General features: G+C 37.4%; 1 protein-coding gene across 3 annotated transcripts; it reads right to left on the bottom strand.

The window, feature by feature from the left end:
- Positions 1-876: 876 nt before the first annotated feature.
- LOC102982998 (zinc finger protein 790) lies at positions 877-23,884 on the bottom strand. Of its 3 annotated transcripts, XM_055079290.1 has the most exons (6): positions 23,545-23,884; positions 15,544-15,623; positions 14,407-14,533; positions 14,054-14,149; positions 3,736-4,755; positions 877-1,047 (listed from the first exon to the last, which is right to left on the bottom strand). In XM_055079290.1, the coding sequence occupies exons 2-6, from the start codon at positions 15,550-15,552 to the stop codon at positions 992-994; spliced, it is 1,308 nt and encodes a 435-aa protein (XP_054935265.1). In that variant the 5' UTR covers positions 15,553-15,623; positions 23,545-23,884; the 3' UTR covers positions 877-991. The 3 variants fall into 3 exon arrangements, with proteins under 3 accessions (XP_054935265.1, XP_007117552.1, XP_054935266.1); XM_007117490.4 differs by having other exon boundaries at positions 956-4,755; positions 14,407-14,530; XM_055079291.1 differs by lacking the exons at positions 877-1,047; positions 3,736-4,755 and adding an exon at positions 12,707-12,829.
- Between the last annotated feature and the right edge of the window lie 1,308 nt (positions 23,885-25,192).

The raw sequence follows: 25,192 nt of genomic DNA, 5'->3' as shown, positions 1-25,192 counted from the left end.
CCTGGACCGGGGCACGAACCCGTGTCCCCTGCATCAGCAGGCGGGCCCCCAACCACTGCGCCACCAGGGAAGCCCATCTACTGGATTTTTGATTCATAGTTATTGATATCTCAACTCCAAGGTTATAAAGGAATTCACTCATGTTTTCTCATAGTACTTGTTAAGTTTCTCTCCCCCACCCCTTTTGATATTTAGATCTCTTGATTTGCTGGGAATTTACCCTGCTTTATACTGCCAGGAATTAATCTACTTCTATCCCCTACATTTTATCCAGATGCACTAATTATAACAAGTTCTTTTCCAACATGGTTGTAGTAAAATGGCTCCTGAGAAGAAAGGTGGTTAGGGAGAAACTAAGGGCTTTCTGTCATCTATAAGATAGGCTAGAGAAGACATTATCAATATTCACAAACATATCAGTGGAGTGGAGCTCAAGAAGCATATACCTCAGGCATTCAAGGAGATCCAGAAATTCACCATGAAGGAGATAGGAGCAGTAGATGATACACTCAACAAGGCAGTCCAGGCCAAAGGAAAACAGAATGTCTCATACTTATCTTTATATGGATGTCCAGAAAGTTCTAAATGTTATTTTTCTCAGTGTACTGGTCACCTTAAAAAAAGTTTAGTCAACATGAATGAAATAGCTTGTTTATTAATAATAAAGCAATATAACAAAAAATTTTTTCATTTTCCCCATGAGTTGTGAAATTCCATAGAAGACAATAATTTGGAGGGAAGTACTGTTCCCTAATACTGTTTCTTTTTTTAAATAAATTTATTTATTTATTTTTGGCTGTGTTGGGTCTTGGTTGCTGTGCACGAGCTTTCTCTAGTTGCGTCGAGCAGGGGCTGCTCTTCATTCCACTGTGTGGACTTCTCACTGCGGTGGCTTCTCTTGTTGCAGAGCATGGGCGCAAGGCTTGCAGGCTTCAGTAGTTGTGGCTCGCGGGCTCTAGAGTGCAGGCTCAGTAGTTGGCAGTGCATGGGCTTAGTTGCTTCGCGGCATGTGGGATCTTCCTGGACCAGGGCTCGAACCTGTGTCCCCTGCATTGGCAGATGGATTCTTAACCACTGCGCCACCAGGGAAGCCCCCCTAATACTGTTTAACTACTGTTAAATAACTGAATTATAAACAAGTTAAATATATGTACATATATTCACTATTCCTTAATTCATGTAATACTAAAAGGTACCAAGAAAATGCACATAAACTTATTAAGTACTAAACTGAGGTTACATTTTCATCATATTTTGCTGTTGTTTAAACTGTAGAATTACCACCCATCCAGATCAGAGGTTAAACATTCTGAGTAAATATCATTTGACTATCATATTTTTCATGTATGTTCATGAATGAAATTATTCTGGAATATGTTGTTCAAGGGCTACATCTAATTTTATTATCAGAATTACATTATTTAGTCTTTTAGCATGAGTGAACAATTTTTCCATAGGATTTTCTGTTCCTTCAGGGGGTACCCTATACAATTATCTGATCCTCCATTAAAAAAAAAAAAAGTTTTCTTCCAATTAGCCCTTTCTATTTACTCTCAAATTTTAATCATTTAAGATAATGTTTTCCTAGAAAATAAACTTTACTTTCTATATTTAAAAATTTGTGTCTAATAGTTTATATATATTTACATGACCTTTAAAAATTCCTCTAAACATATGGTTGTATCACATTTCTCCTTTCTTATAATGTGGAGGCATTGCCAAAGTCTAGTAAATAATAGTTTTCTTCAAAGAAACATTTTGATTTAAAATAAAAATCCTTCAGTATTGTTCTTTATTCCATGATTTTTGCATTATTTTCATTAAACCTTTCCATCAGTTCACCTGGAGGCATTTGCTCTTATTCTAGCTTGAGTAATCATTATTTAACTTGATAAATATTTGGATCCCACAATATAACAGGCATTGTTCTAAAAGCTGGAGATACAGTGGTGACAAGAAATACACTGCCTTCAATCTTCTTGGTTTTATACACAGAGCAATTTCCACTGAGAAGTGCTATGGAAACATTCATAGGATTTGATTTATAGGAGTCTCATTATCATTCACATCCAAACTGCCTGTAATTTCACTTTTGATTTACTCATTAATCTGAGAATTGTTTACATATGTAGCACTAAACTTCCAAGAGGTCAGAATTCATTTGGCTATCTTCTAATTTCCAAAATTTAATTGTGGTGATAAAATGGACTATGCCATTTGGCTTTAGAAATTTGTTAGAAACAAATCCCTTCCAAATGCCTTAAAAAATGCTGAGCACTCAACAACCCCACTTTCATGAAAATCATAAGGCTTTCTTTATAGTATGAGTTTTTTAATATAGCAAATGAAATTAATACTGAATCAAAGCTTTCTTTGCTTCATTCGATTTTACCAGTTTTTCTTCAGAATTAACATTCTGCTGTTCAATAAGACATACATACAAATGGCATATTTGTCTATAATCTCTTAAGGTCTTTCTCTCATAGAAATGGTCTAATACTATTATCAATGATGGTCATTAAGTCATTTAAATACTCAAACTCATTTAACCCTTACAATCTAATAAGTAAGCAAACATAGAATTAAGTTACTTTCCAAAAAATTAGGGAGTAAGAGGTACTGAAACTAAGACATACCAAATAAGTTGTATGACACAGCTTAAGGCTTTTCCAGATTAATTACAAAACACAAATTCACCTTTGGTGTGATTTTGTGGAAGTGCAACAAGATTTAAGTAATGATGGAAAGTTTCCCTAGATGAGTTAGACTTCAGTTCTATGCAGCATAATATCAACGATGTGGAGAATTTTTTGAGAATGATTCAGAAGCGATTCACACAATCATCTTACTTGTAGGACTTTACCCAATATTCTATATTTGATAACCAATCAGTAAAGCTTTCCTCCATTAATATAGATTGCATTCGGAATTCTTTGCTGTTGAGTGTGTTGTGTGCTCTGTCAAAAGGTCTTCCAATATTATTTACACTATGGGCTTTCTCAAAAGAAGGAATTAACTGAGATCAATTAACAAGTCATGAATAAAGATTTTTCCTACATTTTTATATCACAAGATTTCACAAGAGTGAAATAAAGTGGGAGCCTGGAGAAAATGCCCTCTCAAAATCTTTACGTTCATAGGATTTCTCAAAAGTGTAAATACTCCGGTGTTGAGCAAAGTATGAGTCATGACTAATAGTGTTCCCATAATATTTCCATTGATAAAGATTCTCACCACTGTGAATTTTCTGTTCAGCAAAATAAGAATGGTGACTAAAGATCTGGCCACTTTCCTTACATTTATAGGGTTCTGCATCAGTATGAATTTTCCTATGTCGTGTTAGTTGTGAACCCCAGATAAAAGATTTCCCACATTCTTTACATATGTAAGGTTCCTCACCAGTATGTATTCTCTGATGTCGTGTAAGTTGTGAACCCCAGAGAAAGGCTTTTCCACACTCTTCACATTCATATGATCTCTTTCCAGTATGGATTTTCTGATGTCGATTAAGTTCTGAACCACGAAAAAAGGTCTTTCCACATTCCTTACATTCATAGTTTCTCTCACCAGTATGAATTTTCTGATGTCGATTAAACTCTGAACCATGAATAAAGGTCTTTCCACATTCCTTACATTCATACGGTTTTCTCTCATTATGAATTTTCTCATGTTGAGCAAGGTATGAGGCCCATATAAAAGTCTTCCCACATTGCTTACATTCAAAAGGTTTCTTACCAGTATGAATTCGCTGATGTCGAGCAAGGTGTGAACTCCAGACATAGGCTTTCCCACATTTCTCACATTCATAGGGTTTCTTACCAACATGAACATTCTGATGTTGAGCAAGATTTGAAACACGAATAAAGGCTTTTCCACATTCTTTACATTCATGAGATTTCTCACCAGTATGAATTCTCTGATGTTGAGTTAGGTGTGAGCCACGGGTAAAAGTTTTCCCACACTCCTTACATTCATAAGGTTTTTCACCAGTGTGAATTCTCTGATGTTTAGTAAGATGTGATCGCTGACTAAAGGCCTTCCTACAGTCATTACATTCATAGGGTTTTTCACCAGTATGAATTCTCTGATGTCGAGTAAGGTCTGAGCCACAACTAAAGGCCTTGCCACATTCCTTACATTCATAAGATTTCTCACCAGTATGAATACGCTTATGGACACTAAGTTGTGAATGAAATCTAAAGGCCTTCCCACATTCCTTACATTTAAAAGGTTTTTCACCAGTATGAATTCTCCTATGACCAGTAAGACTTGAACGCAAACTAAAAGCCTTCCCACATTCTTTACATTCATATGTTTTCTTAGCAGTGTAAACTGTCTGATATTGAGTAAGTTCTGAATCAGGAAAAAAGGTCTTCTCACATTCCTTATCGTCACAAAATTTTCCACCAGTGTGAATTAACTGATGTTGAATACAGTCTGCGTCAGAACAAAATGCTTTCCTACACCCTTTAAATTCATTCAGTTTCTTTACTGTATTAAGTCTCTGAAGTAGATTAAAAGTTGTGTGCTGGTTAAATGTGGGAATTTTTTCACAGGTGAGTATAATCTGCTTAAAACATTCTTCCTGGTTTTCCTGTTGTGTTTCAAACTGACCTTTGCTTTCCCAATCACATTTAAAACATAAACATTCAAGGCTATGTTTTTTACAAATTTCCATTATTTCCCACTGAGGTAATCCTCTGTTAAAAATGCCATTTTTTGGTGATGTCTTGGTCTTACACCTGGATTGCACGTCTGAAAAATAAGAAAACAAATTCATACCGTTTTACTGTTCAAAAAGAAGTAAAATTTCCAATGTAGATATAAGAAATAAATCCTAAAATAAATAGAGCAAGGACTTCCCTGGTGGCACAGTGGTTAAGAATCCACCTGCTAATGCAGGGGACATGGGTTTGAGCCCTGTTCCGCGAAGATCCCACATGCTGTGGTGCAATTAAGCCCATGCGCCACAACAACTGAGCCCACATGCCACAACTACTGAAGCTCACAAGGCTAGAGCCCGTGCTCCGCAACGAGAAACCACTGCAATGAGAAGCCTGTGCACTGCAACAAAGGGTAGCACCCGCTCGCCACAACTAGAGAAAGCCCATGTGCAGCAACAAAGACCCAACACAGCTACAAATAAATAATAAATAAATTTAAAAATATATATATAAAGTTTTTTTCAGGTCAATTTCATCTGAGGAGTTCCACAACAACAAAAAAATAAGTGCAGGTACTACCCCAATCATGGGATATCAATTTAAAGACTTAAGACTGTTTTACCCAGTATGGTAAATCAACACTTAGCACATGTTAGGTATTAAAAAAAATTCTGTAAAAAAACAATACACTACACGTCAAAAAAAAAAAAGCAAAGTGGGGTGGTTATAGGAGGGAGTAAAGGATAATGTTAAAAATATCAGGGATCAGGAAGCACAATTGGCATCATGTGATAGCAATGTAATACACCTCATTGTCTAATCCCTTCCATCTCTACTGAAATGAGTACAAATAATTCTACATTACTTTCTGTACAGATAAGAGGAAACAAAAGCATATCCATGCTAGCTCAGAGAAATGGAATCATACCTACTTACTCATTCTTCCATTTGCCTATGCACATTTAAATACTTTGCCCTGCTCATTTTCTCCACTGTGCCTATTAGTCAAGTCATATTTTGTCAGATGATCCCAACCAAGGTGTTTTTGTTTTATTTATTTCTTGAGTTTATAGTATTGCTCATCCATTCGATTTTATGCTTTCAAGCCCTTTCTCAAGTGACCTTTACCAAATCTCCATGGGATATCACATTTATTGGTAAAATATTTTAGAAGAACAAAGCAAGAAAATACTACAACTGCTACTATTTGAATATGCTGAAGGGCTTATCCAATATCTACTATTGAAATTGTACTGGGGGGGTTGGGAGGGAGGCTCAAGAGGGAGGGGATATATGTATACACATAGCTGATTCACTTTGTTCTACAGCAGAAACTAACAGAACATTGTAAAGCAATTATACTCCAATAAAAGAAAAAAAGAATTTGTACTGGTATTAGCATTTGGCTTAGAGACTGACAGAACATATGACATGTTCTCAAGGCTAAAGTAACAGAGATTGGTATCTAGGGTCTGTCTACAGGGGGCGTCCTAAACATCTCTCATGTTGAGTTATAACTGAAGGACCATAACCTAGGAATGTGGGTAAAACAGAGGTAGACCTACACAGGAACTACAGCTCAGTTTCAATTTATCCCAGTGACCAAGGAGGGCAACGGATTGAGATAACAACAAAAATGCTTCAGAACTTTGTAAAAGCGAACAGAAATTCTCTATAAATGAAGATATCTTAGTGATTAGTTTCACATTTTGCAAACAGTGTCTGGCACGAAATTAAAGAAATAAACAGACAACATGAATATAGAAACTATAGAAACAATAGCAGAAATACATCTATTAGGATTCTAGATATTGGAGTTACGAGACAGAGTTTAAAATAACTATGCTCAAGTAGCTAAAACATAAAATTAATCATTTCATCAGAGAATAAGAAACCAATATAGGTCAAAAGAAAAATTCTATGAGAAAAAGATTGGAAAAGTCATAAGAGAAGCATTATGACATAGAAGATTCAGTTAGGAGATTAAACACAAGTGTAAATGGAAACTTACACAGAGAAGAATGGAAGAAGCAGCAATATTTGAAAAGATAATGGCTGAGAATCTTAAAAACAATGTCCATGAATAGGTGTATGAATAAATAAATTACAGCATACCCATGAATGGAATACTACAGAGAAATAAAAAATAAACTATTGATACACACAACAACATAGATGAATCTGAAAATTATGCTAGTAAAAGAAACAAGGCCAAAAAAGTATACACTGTATAAGTCAATTTATATAAAATTCTAGAACATATAAACTAATCTAGAGTTGCAGAGAGCAAGTTAGTGATTTCTTTGGGATGGAGGTGGAAGAAGGGATGGATAACAAAGGGACACAAGGAAATTTGGCTATGACTGAAGTGTTTGTTGTCTTGATTATAGTGATAATTTCATGGATACACACACATGTCAAAACAGATCAAACTGTAACTTCAAATACGTGGAGTTTATTATTCTCCAATTATACTTAGATTAAGTTGTAAAATAAAAATTTTAGGACCAAAATAAAAGAAAACTAAAATCCTAAAGAAAACAAATGTCATTTTTGTCACTCTAACTAGGCACTAGTGTATTACTGTTTTCTTTATGTGAATGTCCATTCACACTAAAAATAAAAATTATTAAGCCAACAAGTGATACGGATAAATCAAGCACAGAGCAGACAGTTATCGAATAAATATGAGTGGCAAATCAGTAAACAACTCAGGGGAAATATCTGTCCTCACTAGAAATCAATAGCCTTTATCCTATTAAATTATTAGAAGGTTTTAATTAAAAATGACCCATTTTTAGTGAGGCTACACTGAAACTTATTTTGTTCCTGACCTCCATATGAACCAAAGCCCTCCAATCCTTAAGAAAACACAAGGATTAATGTCCACAATATACAAAAGCATTCAAGTAGTAGCTACCTCTAGGATGCCCATGTGCTTACCATGAATCAGCTGTTTGCTTCCAAACCTGTTTATACCAACTGCTCCTGATATTTTATTTATATATTTTTAATAACATTATGTAAAGAAATATGAGAGAACGGTTGTCTGTTTTTATGAAAACTAAGCTGAATGCTCTAAAAAAACTCATTCAAGAATGCTACAAATTTTATGTTAGTAGTTTAGAGACTCAATCATAAAGACTAGAAAAAAATAGGAGGGCAGCTCAAAATGAAAACATAGGAAGATCCTGAACTCACCTCCTCCCACAGACACATCAAATCTAGTTAAATATATCCTCTGAAAAAGACCTGACACTTAACTGAAAAGCTCTTCCACAGCAAAGGATCAAAGGGCCACACTGAGACAGGTAGGAGAGGTAGAGAAGTAGTCTTTCCAAAAACCCCACCCCTGGTGGGGCAACTCACAATTGGGAGGAATCTCACAAATACAGGGTTCCCTATGAGGAGCAAAGGGTTCAAGCCCCACATTAGACACCCCAAACCTTGGGACCTACACTAGAGAGATGAGCCCTCAAAATGCTTTGCTTTGAAAACCAATGGGGCTTATGTCCAGGAAAACCAAAGGGCTATAGGAAATGGAGATTCTGCTCTTAAAGGGCTTGTGCACAGACTTACTCACCCCAAGACCCAGGGAAAAAGCAGAAGTTTGCAAAGTGCCTAGACCATATATGGAGATCCTTTTGCTAACATTAGAGTATCTGCTGGGACCTGTTGTAACTGTCTCCAGGGATGGAGGTGCTGGCAGGTGCCACTTTACACTCTCCCTCTACTTTGCTAGCACCAGTGGGATGTGCTCCCCATAGTCCTACCCAAGCTGGTGACTGGGCTTGCCCCAGCCTGGTGTGTGCCCACAGCCACACCCAACCCATTGGGCAGTCTTGCCCCAGCCTGGTGCCCTCTGCAGCCCCACCCAACACAAGTCGAGCCAACATGGGGGACGTCCACATACCCAAGCCCACATCCAAGGGGACATCCCTTGAATACCTGGCTCTGAGGGCCAGGGTGGGGTTGTGTTTCTGGGTTCCATGGGGCTGAAACAATCAGAGAGTTCTTGGCAGGCTATTACCCCCAGGGTACTGCACAGAGAGCAGACTGAAACACAGCCCCAGTCTTCCTATAACCACTCTTCAAGACTGGGAGAGGTAGCTGTTTCACCTAATACATAGAAACAAAAATAAAGAGTCAAGCAAAATGAGGGAAAAAGAAATATGTTCCAAATGAAAAAGCAAAATAAAATCCCAGGAAAAATATCTTAATGAAATGAAGATAAGTAATTTATCTGATAAAGAGTTCAAAGCAATGTGGTCATAAAAATGCTGAGGAGCATCTGACCTTGGGAGAAGAATGAACACTGAGAGAACTTCAACAAAGATGGAAATATAAAAAAGTACCAAACAGAAGTAACAGAGTTGAAGAATACTGAACTGAAAAATACACTAGAGGTATTCAACAGCACACTAGATAAAACAGAAGAAAGGACTGGTGATTAGAAGACAGGGTAGTGAAACTCACCCAAACAGAGAGCAAAAAAAAAAAAAGTTTTTAAAACTGAAGACAGCTTGACAGACCTATGGGACAACATCAAGCAGAACAACATTCACATTACAGGAGTCCCAGGAGAAGAGAGAGAGAGAAAGAAAACTTATTTTGAAAAATAAGGTTGAAAACTTCCATAACTTGGGGAAGGAAACAGACATCCAGATCCAGGAACCCCAGAGAGTTGCAAATAAGATAAACCGAAAGACATCCACACCAAGACGCAATGTAATTGAAATGTCAAAAATTAAAGATAACGAGAGAACTTTAAAAGCAGCAAGAGAAAACAACTTGTTACACACGAGGTAACCCCATAAGACAATGAGCAGATTTTTCAGCAGAAACTTTGCAGGCCAGAAGGGAGTGCCATGATATATTCAAAGTGCTAAAAGCAAAAAACTTACAGTCAAGAATATTCTACCTGGCAATGTTATCATTCAGAATTGAAGGAGAGATAAAGAGTTTACCAGACAAGCAAAGGCTAAAGGAGATCACTACAACTACACCAGCCTTACAAGAAATATTAAAAGGACTTTTTTAAGCTGGGAAAAGGGCACTAATTAGGACACTATAACATATGAAAAATAAACCTCATTGGTGAAGGTAATATCTAGAAAAGGTAGTGGACTAATCACTTATAAAGCTAACATAAAAGTTAAAAGACAAAAGTAATAAAAATAACTACAATAATTAGTAAAGGGATACACAAAATGAAAAGATTTAAAATATGGAATCAGAAACAAAATGTGGGAGGAGAGAAGTAAAAATGTAGAGTATTAGAATGCATTCAATTTAACTTGCTATCAACTTAAAGTAGAGTGTACATACACACACACACACACACACACACACACACACACACACGCATATATGCTGATATTTGTGAGCCTCATGGTAACCACAAAGCAAAAATCTATAATAAATACAGAAAAGATGATGAGAATAGAATCTGAAAAAAAAAAACCACCAAAGAAATTCATCAAATCACAAGAGAAGAGAACAAGAGAAGAAAGAGGAACCACAAAACAGCCAGAAAACAATTAACAAAATGGCAGTAAGTATATCCTATCTGTAATTATTTTAAATGTAAATGAATTAAATTCATCATTCAAAAGACGTATAGTGGCTGAATGGATAAAAAAGAAGACCCATCTATATGCTGCCTACAAGAGACTCACTTCAGGTGTAAGAATACACACACACTAAAAGTGAGGGGATGCAAAGAGTGTTCATGCAAAAGGAAACAACAACAAAAAAGGTGGGGGAGCTATACTTATTTCAGACATAAAAGATTTTAAAACAAAGACTATAAAACAATATAACACAAAGATGGGCAATGCATAATGATAAAGAGGTCAATACAACAAGAAGATATAACACTTGTAAATATCTACGCAACCAACACTGGAGCACCGAAATATATAAAGCAAATATTATCAGACCTAAGGGGAGAAATTGACAGCAATACAATAATAGTAGGGGACTGTAATATCCCACTTACATCAATAGATAAATCATTCAGACATAAAATCAATACGGAAACATGCTCCTTAAATGACACATTAGACCATATTAACTTAATAGATATATACAGAACATTCCTTCCAAAAGCAGAGTATCCATTTTTTTCAAGTGCACATGAACATTCTCCAGGATAGATCATATAGTATGCCACAAGTCTCAATAAATTTAAGAAGACTGAAATCGTATCAGCCATCTTTTCTGACCACAACAGTATAAAATGGGAAACAAATCACAAAAAGAAAACTGGAAAAATCACAAATATTTGGAGATTAAATAACATGCTCCTGAACAACCAATAGGTCAACGAAGAAGTCAAAGGAGAAAACAAAATATACCTTGAGACAAATGAAAATGGAAATACAACATACCAAAATCTATGTCTTGCAGCAAAAGCAGTTCTAAGAAGGAAGTTCATAGTGATACAGGCCTACCTCAAGAAACAAAAATATCTCAAATGAACGATCTGACCTTACACCTAAAGGAACTAGAAAAAGAAGAACAAACTAAGCCCAAAGTTAGTAGAAGGAAGGAAATAAAAGATCACTAAAGAGACTAATAGAGACTAATTACTAATAGAGACTAAGAGACTAATAGTGAGACTAGTCTCCCTAATAGAGACTAAAGAGATATTAGAGGGAGTTCCTTGGTGGCCTAGTGGTTAGGATTCTGGGCTTTCACTGCTGTGGTCCAGGTTCAAACCCTGGCTGGGGAACTGAAATCCTGCAAGCCATGTAGTGCAGCCAAAAAAAAAAAGATACTAGAAAAGATCAATGAAACTGAGAGCTGGTTCTTTAAAAAAATAAAATTGACAAACCTTTAGCTAGATTCACTAAGAAAAAAGGAGATAGGGCTCAAATAAATCAGAAATGAAAGAGAAGTTAAAACTGATGACAAAGAAATACAGACGACCATAAGGGACTATTATGAACAATTATTCACCAACAAATTGGACAACCTAGAAGAAATGGATAAATTCCTAGAAACATACAATCTTCCAAGACTGAATCATGAAGAAATACAAATCAGAATAGACTGATTACTAGTAGTAAGGAAATTGAATCAGTAATCAAAAACCTACCAGCAAAACAAATCTCATAGACACAGAAAACAGAATGGTGGTTGCCAAAGGGGTGGCAGGTTGGGCGAAATGGGTGAAGAGAGTCAAGAAGTACAAACCAGCAGTCATAACATAAAGCAGTCATGAGGATATAATGCAAAGCATGGTGGTTATAGTCAATAATATTATATGGCATATTTTGTAACTTTGTATGGGGATAGAGGATCTCTAGACTTATTGTAGTGGTCATTTCACAATGTATACAAATATCGAATCATTATGTTGTATACCTGAAACCAATATAATGTTGTATGTCAATACAGCTCAATAAAAAAATTTTTTAAAGATTGGGAAAAATAAAGCATCTACAGTTAGACTGCCTAAATTCCCACTCCCTTTAACAAAACAGAACCAAGAAATTAGGAGAATGAATTATTGGAATGGTTGATATAAGAAAGAATAGGCAGAACTGCAATTAGAGAAAACATGTCATGGCCCTCTACTGAAACATGGATGAAACAGTTATGGGTTATAAATAAATAGCACAGGTTATTTAAAGTATTCATATAATTTTGTATGATTTAAAATAACTTTTTTCAATGAAGTATCTTAAATTAGTTGGGCACATGATTTTCTAACTTTGAACCCTTTGGCTAAGGAATCTCATATCTGAAATATAAGTATCATCTAATGCAGAAAAATCCTAGGAATAACTGATGTGTACCAAGAGTGGTAACTTCAGTAACAAGAAATGCAGAGCAACCTTAATATATAACAGTATAATCATAATATGTGAAAATAAACTAAAATTAAAAACATACGTGGTAGTGTTTAGGGAATAAAAATATGAGAGAAAACTGTATATACCTTATAGAACAAAGTTAAGTTTTAAAAGCATTTATTTTGAAATAATTATAGATTCACAAGAATTTGCAAAGATACTCCAGAGTCTTGTGTACCCTCTGCCCAGTTTTGCCCAATGAATACATCTTACATAATTATACTACAATATAAAAATCATGAAATAAACATTGGCACAATATATGTATATAGTTTTATGTCATTTCATCACATATGTGGATTCCTGTAATCAAGATACAGAAATAGTCCATCACCACAAAGATGTTCTCTCTCATGCTATCTCTTTATAGTCATAACCACCACCACCACTGCTCCCTGCCCATTCCTAACCCCTGGCAACCACTAATATGTTCTCAATCTCTAACTTTGTGATTTCCAGAATTTTGTATAAATGAATTCATATAGTATGTGAATGTTATATGTCAATTACACTTTTGAGATTGGCATTTTTCATTCAGCATAACATCCTTGAGGTTCATTCAAGTTTCCATGTACCAATAGCTCAGAAAAAGAACAATTTTAAAACATCAATATAGGTTCCGGAATTTAGAAACATGATTCCAATAAGGAAATAAAATTTATTTTCTTTCCTTGATATTTCCAATAAAAAAAGAAGCTCCAAGAGTAAGTTATTTCAACCTGACTCCTGCCCATAACAGAAAATTCATTAATTACCATCTAGTTGCCAAATATACCCCTTGCTTCCTTTTGACAGCCAGGACTTGTCTTTTATGACACTGTACTCTCTCCTCATTGTCTTCCAATAGCCCTAACCTCTCTCCTGCCATTTCCTCTTCACTGTAGCAAGAAACCATAAAAAAGCAGCCTATTAGGCCTTCTCTTAATGTAAAGCCTACTCTGCAGAAATTTATGAAAATGTTCCAGTCATAGGAAAGAATACCAAGTTTCTTAATTGATTACAGACTCTTTGTTAACCCTTCTTAACCTAAAATGAAATTATAAAATCAATAAATGTTGCTTAAAAGAGTTAATTAATGAAGAAAATGCAGAAGCAAGGAGAAACTAGGCAAAATAAGAAAAATTCAAGAGATAGCAGGTAAAATGAAAAACAGGGTCAAAAATGTTTTTTTAGAGAGTGATGAAATTTACAAATATAGAAATGGAAAAAAAGAAATGGGAAGAAACTTAATCCAAACCATAGATAAACTGACGACTGGAGGAAAAGAACGGCATTTACATTTTCATAACATGAAGGAAAAATGAGAGCACTGAAATGGAGTGGTATTTGGAGTTGAAGAGAAGGTTCAGTTGGAAATTCATGTTGAAAAGGTTACTTTTATTTCTAGGTCTCAGGCCTTTATCCACAGGCTTCTGGCCTCTGAGGAGGAAATTCTAGATCAATATTACAGAGATGTTACTGACTCACTAAACAGCTGGGTGTTATCTGCAATGATGGCCTCCTTGTGCCTGCTCAACCCTCACTCACCTGGGCAAGGTCCTCTTGTCTCATCCTTCAAAACCATCCAGGGCTCTTTCCCCTTCTCCAGTAAAGAGAACACATCTGGCTGATAAAGGCAAAGTCCTGACCAGAAAATAAGAAATAGGAAATTACCATATGGTAAGGGTTCCGTAAGTCCCTTAGTTATTAGAAAGGGCAAGAAAAATGCATAAAGGATGGGGAAGATGGAGTTTCCCAATGATGATGACTATTGCCAAATTTATAAAGCACAAACCATTTTCCCAGAAATAGGTCAGAAATCCCCCTAGACACTTGAAAGGCAATCCAAAAGTTCACAATGTAGGAATCAGGAATTTCTGGGGTGAAATTCTGAATCTTACCCAGTGAGACCATGTTGCTGTAGTTCTCCAACATCACGTCTCTGTACAGAGCTCTCTGTTCCAAGTCCAGGCACTCCCACTCCTCTGCAGAGAAGTCTACAGCTACATCCCTGAACATCATCAACTGCTGAAATGACAAACCCAAACATCAACAGTGAAGTTAAAAGAAATCTTTTAGATGGATGGGGAAAAGATGGAAAAGGGAACTGCAGGAAGAGGTCCATACATTCAGCAAAAAACTGGAGTTGGGTGCCTGTAGTGCGGGGGGAAATGATATGGAAATTAGTGTCCCTGAAGCCAAGTGCCTATATGCTCTTAAAATCTCCTGTTGCTCAGTCACAACATTGTTATGGCCTTCCTGTAACAAACATCAAGACAAGAGGATGTCAGCCCAGAATAACAGATATCATATGAGTTCTTTGTTGATACCACCAAGAGGCTATAACAGCCTGGAATAATCAACTCCAGATTTACTATGTGAGAATAGTTTTCTTTTTTTCTTTCAGCTTCTTTTACTAGGATTTTCTATTAGTTGAAGTTGAAAGGATTCTTAAGAGATACACTCTCTAACTGAATACCATTTTCTGTGGAGAATGTATAAAATCTCTAGGCTGTCAGCTGACTATCAGCACATGTCTTGTTAATGATATTATTCTCTCATTGATTTCCTGGCAAAATCCCAGATCTCTCTGAATTCAACCTCCTCTTTATATTCTCTATCTAAAAGCATGACAAAGTGCCACTACTAAAATGAATACCAACTAACACCAACTCCCATCTTTCTTAATTGAAACACCCCATTATATAGAGTAAATAAAAGCTTTCATGCAGTGGGTCCCTTTTAGTCACACAATTCCACCTTATTGAGTCACAGTTTTGATTTTTAAAAGTCTCTACTATTTCCTTTAAACAATATCTTTTCCTTCAGTGCCCTGTCAAAGTATTAGGTCACAGGAGGTATTGAATGCCATGTTGGAGAGAAGAGGAACATCTAGGGAAGGCACCAGACTGTTTCACAACTATCACTTACCACGTTGAATAGTGACTAAGGTAAGCAGTTTAAGGATAAGGAATAAAAATATTGACATGATGTGATATAAATGGTTATATTTTTGGAGAGAAGAAATTCCAACTCACATGGGCCATAACTTAAAATTCCAAGAGTCGCTCAGTCTTCTAGATTCCTCTCCCGGTGAAGCAGTCTTGAGAAAGCAGAGCTAGAGGGAAGGAATAATGAGAGGTCAGGCTTTCCTCAGAGCTTTCAAATGGATTAAGAATATCATTTTATTCCTTGAAGGAAGGTCATAGGGAATCTGCAGAAATCCTGGCCCTATCCAAAACCCAAGAGACTCAAATACAGCAGGATGAAGTTTCAGTCCAATCAGTAATGCTAAATCATGACACGGATCAGGATATTCGGGATATGAGATAAGGCCATTCTGACTTGCTCTGAATAACCCCTTTAGCAATAAGGACCCAAAGTTAGACATCCCCAGGGAAACTCTCCAATCTGGGAGCCCAGTGCATTTGCCCAGGGCCCTCCTGTGTACTTCCCTGTACGACAGTGACCTTTCATCTATCTCCTTTATGTCCCACAAAATGTACAATACTTACTGACTCATTTTTATCTAAAGCACTCATACCTCAAAACTAAGGGCAACCATAAACAAAATGAAAAGATAATCTACAGAATGGGAAAAAATATTTGCAAACAATGCAACCGACAAGAGATTAATCTCCAAAATACACGAACAACTCATACAGCTCAATACCAAAAAAACAAACAACGCAATCAAAAAATGGGCAGAAGCTCTAAATATACACTTCTCCATAGAAGACATAAGAAACATTCATTCCTATGAAGAGTAGACTACACCCTCAATGAGTGTATGTGAGCAGGAATGCTATGAAAAGGTGATTGATGGTGGAGGTGGTAAAAGGAGGCATAGAGATGTCAGGGGGATTTAAGGTGGCAAAACACATAGGCTGTATTCTTTTATTTTTTTAAGCAGTTTTACTGATAAATAATTCATATGCTCTACAATTAATGCATTTAAAGTGAGCAACTTTTTTTTAGCAAATTAACATGTGCAACCACCACAAGTCAATTTTAGAATATTTTCATCACCTCAAAAAGAAATCCTGTATCCTTTAGCTATTACTCCTTGTCCCCTCAACCCCCTACACTCTCCCTCCACCTCTCTCTCAACTCTAAGTAACCACTAATCTACTTTCTGTCTCTACAGATTTCCTGTTCTGGATTTTCATAGGAATGGAATAATATAGTATGTGAACTTATTGTGACTGGTTGTCAAAATTGTGAAAACATTTAGTATAAAGTTTTCAAGGTTCATCCAAATTGTAGCAGGTATCAGTATTTCACTCCTGAAATACTGGCTGAATAATATTTCACTGTATGGACAGACAACATTTTGTTCACCCATTCATCTGTTAATGGACATCTGGATTGTTTCCACCTTTTGGCTATTATAAATAACGCTGCTATGATTATTTATGTACAAGTGTTTGCTTAATACCTGTTTTGTCATTTTCAGAGTATGAGTTTCACCTTCAGTTGTTAAATTTATTCCTAAACATTTTATTTGTTTTGGTGCTACTGTGAATGGAACTGCTTTCTTAATTTCATTTTTGGATTGTTCATTCCAAGTGTATAATATACAATTGATTTTATTTATTGATCTTGTATCCTGAAACTTTGTTAAACTTATTTCTTAGTTCTAACAGTGTTTTGGGGTATGTATTCCTTAGGATTTTCTATATAAAAGAGCATGTTATCTGCAGATAGAGATGGTTTTACTTCTTTTCCAACCTAGATGCTTTTTCTTTTTCTTGTCTAATTGCCCTGGCTAAAACTTCCAGTACAATATTGAATAAAAGTGGCAAAGGCAGACATTCTTGTCTTATTACTGATCTTAGGGGAAAAGCATTCAGACATTCACCATTAATAGTTGTAGGATTTTTATAGATAACCTATATGAGATTGAGGAAATTCCCTTTTATTCCTAGTTTATAGTGTTTTTATAATGAAAGGGTATTGGCTTTTGTCAAATGCTTTTTTGGTGTCTATTAAAATGATCATGTAATTTTTTTTTATTCTATTGATATGATGCATTACATTAATTGATTTTTGGATGTTCAGATAACCTTGCATTCCTGGGACACATTCCACTTGGATATGTTGCATAATTCATTTCATATGTTGCTGGATTTGGTTTGTTAGCATTTTGTTGAGGATTTTTGTATCATATTTTTATGAGATAAGCTTTGTTTGGTTTTGGTATCAGGGTAATACTAGCCTCATTGAATGAACTGGGAGCTTGACTGTATTCTTTAATTGCAGAAAAGAAGACACTGTGGCTCTCAGAGCTGATAGTAGGGGTCTTCCTGAACCAAGTTAGGTTCTGAACAACAAAGACGGCCTGGATATTCAGAGGGGTTATCTTTTAAAGAAACTGTCTTCTATTGTAGTAACAGAGGAAGGAACTCTTGAGCAGAAGAACCTAAAAAACTACCTTTTCCCCGTTCACCTTCTCATAGGAAAGTGCCAGTGACAGGTATACCAAAAAAAAGAAAAAAATCACACTCCAAAAACAAAATTAGAAACACCATGTCCAAAGATAATGTTAGATAAAAGTTTGAAAAGAGTGTCTAAATTCCCCATGTATAAAGAAAACTCACTAAAAATTTCAGAGAAGATTAAAATTATTACCCAACTTTCCAAAATGAATTTTTAAAAGTTATGATACAATCACAGCTCAGAAGCAAGACTACATGCACAAATCGTACAATAATCTCAGAAAAGGGGAGGAAGTGATAGGCAGACCACATATGAAAGCTAGTACAATTCAAGAATGAAAGAGAACCACTTCATAGGCAAAACCACTTTAGAAATGAAGAATAATTACAAAGAGCACAACATATGACAAATACTACAGAAAGTACAGCATGGAACAAAAAATATAAAAGTTAGCAAATGGGGCTTCCCTGGTGGCGCAGTGGTTAAGAATCCGCCTTCTACTGCAGGGGACACGGATTCGAGCCCTGGTCCAGGAAGATCCCACATGCCGAGGAGCAACTAAGCCCGTGTGCCACAACTACTGAGGCTGCGCTCTAGAGCCTGTAAACCATGACTACTGAGTCCATGTGCCACAACTACTGAGCCTGCACTCTAGAGCCCGTGCTCTGCAACAAGAGAAGCTACTGCAATGAGAAGCCCACGCACTGCAAAAAAGAGTAGCCCCACTCTCCGCAACTAGGGGAAGCCCGCGCGCAGCAACGAAGACCCAATGCAGCCAAAAATAAATACATAAAATAAATTTAAAAATTTTTTAAAGTTAGCAAATGGAACAAAATGAAACAAAGAGATGATAATTATTATAAGAAAAAAATGAAAGTCAGAAGTGGTCCAACTTGCTGGACGGCCGCAAGTAAATTAATGAAGTTAGAACACACCTTCACGTCATACACAAAAGTAAATCCAAAATGGCTTAAAGACTTAAATATAAGACAAGACACCATAAAACTCCTAGAAGAGAACATAGGCAAAACATTCTCTGATATAAATCATACCAATGTTTTCTTAGGTCAGTCTCCCAAGTCAGCAGAAATAAAAGCAAAAATAAACAAACAGGACCCAATCAAACTTATAAGCTTTTGCACAGCAAAGGAAACCATACACAAAATGAAAAGACAACCTACAGATTGGGAGAAAATATTTGCAAATGATGCGACCAACAAGGGCTTAATTTCCAAAATATACAAACTGCTCATACAATTCAATAACAACAACAAACCAACCCAATTAAAAAATGGGCAGAAGACCTAAATAGACATTTCTCCAGAGAAGACATACAGATGGCCAATAGGCACATGAAAAGATGCTCATCATCGCTAATTATTAGAGAAATGCAAATCAAAACTACAATGAGGTATCACCTCACACCAGTCAGAATGGCTATCATTAAAATCCACAAATCATAAATGCTGGAGAGTGTGTGGAGAAAAGGGAACCCTCTTACACTGTTGGTGGGAATGTAACTTGGTGCAGCCACTATGGAAAATAGAATGGAGGTTCCTCAAAAAACTAAAAATAGAGTTGCTATATGATCCTGCAACCCCCATTCCTGGGCATATGCCCAGACAAAACTATAATTTGAAAAGATACATGCACCCCTATGTTCACAGCAACACTATTTACAATAGCCAAGACATGAAAACAACCTAAATGTCCATCAACAGATGAGTGGATAAAGAAGATGTGGTAAATATATACAATGGAATACTACTCAGCCATTAAAAAGAATGAAATAATGCCATTTGCAGCAACATGGATGGACCTAGAGATTATCACACCAAGTGAAGTCAGAAAGAAAAAGACAAATACCACGATATCACTTATATGTGGAATCTAAAATATGACACAAATGAACATATCTACAAAACAGAAACAGACTCACAGACATAGAGAACAGACTTGTGGTTGCCAATGGGGGGGGGGTGAGAGAAGATAGAATTGGGAGTTTGAGATTAGCAGATGCAAACTATTATATATCGGATGGATAAACAAGGACCTACTGCATTGCACAGGGGACTACATTCAATATCCCATGATACTACCAAATGTAAAATAGATAGCTAGTGGGAAGCAGCTACATTGCACAGGGAGATCAGCTCAGTGCTCTGTGACCACCTAGAGGGGTGGGATAGAGAGGGTGGGCAGGAGATGTAAGAAGGAGGGGATATGGGGATATATGTATACTTACAGCTGATTCACTTTGTTATACAGTAGAAACTAACACAACATTGTAAAGCAATTATACTCCAATAAAGATGTTAAAAAAATATCCTGTGATAAACCATAATGGAAAATATGAAAAAGTATATACATATGTATAACTGAGTCACTTTGCTGTACAGCAGAAATTAACACAACATTGTAAATCAACTATACTTCAATAAAATTAATTTTTAAAAAAGAAGTGATCCAACTTGCAACTAAGCAGAACCTCTAGAGATGAAATCCAAATCAAGAAGAGAATATTAAAAACTACATTTTTAACATTCAAGAATAATTTTCTGAAATAATGCATGAATATGCATAATGAAAATACACACTATATTGCTGGAGAAAATGACTCAAATTGTCTGTACCAAAACATTTCCTAATAAAATTATTAGACTAAAATCCATGGGGAATCAAGATAAAAATATCAAGTCACCTATAAGAAAAAGGAAAGTCAGTTGTCATTAGACTGCTTAATTCAGTGCCCCAAAGAGTGAGGTAGCTCCTACAATATACTGTGGAAAAACAAATGAGAGAGTCAAAGATTTGACATGCAGCCAAGCTGTCCTTCAGGTACAAGGGACATAAAGAGTTCTAAATGTCTATCAACTGTATGACAACTGTTGAATGGACAAATATAGTTGGTATATGCATGCACTGGAATACTAGTGCATTTAGCAATGCAAACAGTAAGCTATATTTACATACAATATGGATGAATCTCACAAACATAATGTTGCACAAAAGAAGCCAAAAGGTTATATACTATATGACTCCACTTACACGTAAGTTCAAAAACAGATGAAACTGATGTATGGTGGTTACTTTGGGGAAGCTACTGACTGAACAGGAGCACAAGAGGGACTTCTGGAATGCAGGCAATGGTTTATTTCTTGATCTGGGTGCTTATCACATGGGTGTTCCCTTTGTGGTAACTCAAGGTGTACAATTTTGATTGTATTGGTTGTTTGTATCATCATGTATACACTTGTCAGTATATATGATAAACTTCAAAAAAGGTTTATTTTACAAATTATGGAGAAATATATACAAGGCAAAATGCAAACAAACAAATAAGCAAGGACCATGATCTTGAGGATGCTAAAATACTAAAGTCTACCATTCACAATAAACATATAACAATTATGAACATCTATATATCAACTAACAGCAGGAAGTTTCATGAAGCAGAAGTTACAGGTTGTACAAGATAAACTTTCATTAATAATAGAGAATTTTAACACATTTCTCTCAATCCAAGATAAACCAAGTGCAAAACAAGTAACTATAGACTGACCATATGTTAGATGACAAACAAAAATTCATTAAATTCCAATGTTAAAAAATATCACAATGCAGCAAAACTCCAAGTTACAAGAGGGGGCCTATGTGCTTTACCTAAAGTTCTAAATTTTATCAATAGGGATTGAGTTCCCCTCCTGTCACACGGTTCAAAACCCTTCCACAGAGCTGAGGCTAAGAAACTATACAACTATATTAGTTTTCTACTACTGAGTAACAAATTATAAATGCAGTGGCTTAAAACAATACAACTTTATTATCTTACTGTTAGGTAAAAGTCTGACATGGTTCTCACTGGGCTAAGAGCAAGGTGTCGGCAGGGCTGTGTTCTTTTCTGCAGGCTCTAGGGGAGAATTAATTTCCTTACATTATCCAGTTCCTAGAGGCCACCAACACTCCTTGGCTCAAGGCTACCTTCCTTTACCTAACCAGCAACTTTGCATCTCTCTGACCACTGTTCTGTGATCACATCTCCCTCTGACTCTAAACTCAGCTGGAAAAGATTTACTGACTTTAAGGACCCAGGTGATTAGTTTGGGCCCAACTGGATAATCTAGTATAATCTCCTCACTTCGAGGTCCTTAACTTAATCCCATTTGCAAAGTTCCTTTTGCCTTGTAAGGTAACACATTCACAGGTGTCCAGACATCCTTGCAGGGGCATTATTCTGCCTACCCCAACCACTCTTAAATGTTCCATCCTCAGCTTCCCTCTTTCGGAGGGAATTCTCAAAAGTCCACCTTTCTAGCCCAACACTACCTCTCCAACACTGCCGTGAATCCAACCAGAATAAGCATCAGTATCCCCTGCATCCATGTTTATGTACATCATAAAAGGCCCTAGGCTCCTTGATCATCTCTCTTTTCAGACACTCTACTCCCCATCAGTTGGATGTCCCATTTTCTCACCCCTCCTCAACTCCCGACACTTTCCAATATGCCCTCTGGAATTCACAGTCATAAACCCCTCTTTTATCCTCAACCACCTCCCTGAACACTCCCTTCACCTTTGGATCTGACAGAAACCTGGCTCTCTCCAGAGGACTCTTGCAGCCCTCTCTACGTTTTTTTTTCCCCCTACAGCCTCTTGCCACTGGGTCTGGAAGTGGGGCAGGTGTCCTCCTTGCTCTTATTACTCTCAGACCTTTCTCCCTTCGTCCTCCACAAAAGCTCTACCTTTGAATTTCATGCCAAGAGATCATATATAACTCACCACACCTCACTGTTGCTGACATCTACCAAACACTGTATATTTCCTTCCCCTTGTTTTTTCAAAACTTGAGCTCCTGGTTCACTCGCTGCAACGCTACTACCCTTGTTTTATTCTTGCAATTTCAGTACACACCACACAGATGAGCCTGGCTTACTCACACTTACCTGTACTTCTTTCCCTTCTCTAATGGCTTATTCCCACCAGCATACTGATAGGTTACTTCTCCCACACCAGCTGCTGTTCCATTTTCATATTTACAGAAAAACTCTTCGAATATGTGGTCTACACTGTCTCCCATTCCTCTCCCCTCATTCTACATTACCCTACTCCAATCCAACTAATATCCCCACAGAAACTGCTCTCCACACATTCACGAATGACTGTGAACGTTACTAAACGCAACGCTCAATTCTTTGTCTCTGGCCCCACAGTTGATGCTACCATATTTACACACACTGTCACGCACATGGTGACGCAGTCACAATCATATACATGCACAATCACACCTAAATTACAATCACATACTGCTCCCGTCACCATCGCACCGTCCACACACACACACACGCACACATACATACACCCCTCTACGGTTCCCGTGCGATCACTCCCACACCTTGCTTCTGTATCAATTTCACACAAGCACCCAAGGTTCCCTATCGCGATCGCTAGCACGCGCGGACACGCATACTCAACTCCCCACCGTCTTCCTTCCCACACCTGCTGGCTGGTAAAGCCTGTCTCCGAAAACGTTAGCCCCTCACTGCCCTCCCCCGCGGCCTCGGCCTTTCAGGGGTCATTCCGCTTCCGGGTCTTAGACTCACTCGACTTTGCGGTTCCCTCAAGCTGTGGATGTTCCTCAGGGACTCGCGCACGACCCCTGCTATGGTCCTGAAAGGGCCGGTGTGCGGACAGAACTTTGCCTCGGATACGGCGGACACTGGGAAATGTAGTCTGGAGCCGGGACAACCTTTAAGAGCCCAGAGCCCAGTGGTCTCAATTCACAGGCCTCGGTCTTGTACCCTATCACTTCGCTCGGCAAAGACCATTGTCCTCACACCGCTCTATCTTTGGCAAGCGTTAACGAATTCCAGGTCGCGTTTAGAACGCAAGTCTCGACAGACGATTCCACGCGGCTCTTCCTCCGCAAACAAATGGCCCTCTCTGGGAACTTGGACCATAAGCCAACTCGGTCTTTCGACGGGAAGTAGCCGTGAACGCGGTGGCCTCTGGGAAATGTAGTCCAGAGCCGTGGAAACTACCTCGGGAAGGAGCGTGTAATTCTTTTCTTTGCAAGCTCGCCGCCTGGGCATGTGACACATATGATGTGGCAGAAAGGTCTTGAGCCTCGGCCTGGCCGGGTGCATACCTCTTATCCCACAAGCCCCGGCTTGAGGGTAGGATAAAGGGGAGGAACTATGGGGCACCCCTCGGGAGAGGGAGAGGGGTGTCCCCTGTGAAGCCATTGGAGCTCCTCCTTGAACCCACGTGTAATATCCTTCACATCAGCAGACAAATACCTTATTCCAATTACCCTTAAAGTGGTTTAAATTAATATTCATGGTTACATTAGTATTGTGTAAATGTTATTCATGTCTGAGCCATTCTTTTTGCTGAAGTTAATACTTGCCAGCTTTTCTCATTTGCATCCTTTCCTATGTGCTTGTCATTTAGATGTATATCTAAACTTTCTGATGGAGGAGTAATTTCTTCAATATTTTTAAAATCATCAGGTAACCTTTAAATATTTTTTCTTTAAATTTTTTTATTGTGAAATAGAAAACACCTGAAGAAAACTGCATAGAATGTGTAAGTTCAGTGTAACGCCATACAAGTGAAGAAACAGTACATTGTTGTGGTGCTCCAAGGACAAAGAACAAGATAAACTCAAAGGGCCAACATTGCCGGAACAAAGAGTTACAGGACTCTTATCACTCTGTCACATTGCGACCATTACAATGTCCCAGAGCCCTCCCAAGCAGCATGCCCTGTCCCTTTCCCATCCCATATAAGGAAAGATATTTGTCCCGTTCTTCTCACGCTCTGCACACTGAAAGTATACATACCCTGCCCAATCAGCAGATGACTCGCAGGTTCCTTTGTTCCCTGGCTATAAAAACAGACCAGTAACCCTTGCTCGGGGTCGACTCTCCCTGGCTATCAGGAAGTTGGCCCGCTGTTCTGGCAGCGAACCTTCCCTCTAATAAATTCTATCTTCTTTTCATTCTGCCTTGTGTCTGGAAATTCTTTTCCAACCCGCGTTCATACCATGACGATTGTGGGTACCTCAAGAAGAAACGCCCACCCCATATGATCATTTCTGACCCCTCAGACCCCAGCTGACCACTATCCTGATTGTTAATGTAATAATATCTTGGTTTGTCACTTAAATGCAATCAAATTGTATGAATCTCTTACCTTGCTGAGTTGTTAAAACTCCTAACTTGATTAACTCAAAACTCCACACTAAAG

Source organism: Physeter macrocephalus, chromosome 17 (genome assembly GCF_002837175.3).
Source record: "Physeter macrocephalus isolate SW-GA chromosome 17, ASM283717v5, whole genome shotgun sequence".
Taxonomy (NCBI): Eukaryota; Metazoa; Chordata; class Mammalia; order Artiodactyla; family Physeteridae; genus Physeter; species Physeter macrocephalus.
The sequence above is the reverse complement of the archived record's forward strand: the minus strand, read 5'-3'. Positions and strand labels throughout refer to the sequence as shown.

What these genes read in the sequence shown, in the direction of transcription:
- LOC102982998 (XM_007117490.4), bottom strand. An exon ending in CAGCAACATGGTCTCACTGG is followed by an intron (nt 14,150 to 14,406) that starts GTAAGATTCAGA and finishes TTTTCTGGTCAG; the next exon opens with GACTTTGCCTTTATCAGCCA. An exon ending in GACAAGAGGACCTTGCCCAG is followed by an intron (nt 4,756 to 14,053) that starts GTGAGTGAGGGT and finishes CTTATTTTTCAG; the next exon opens with ACGTGCAATCCAGGTGTAAG.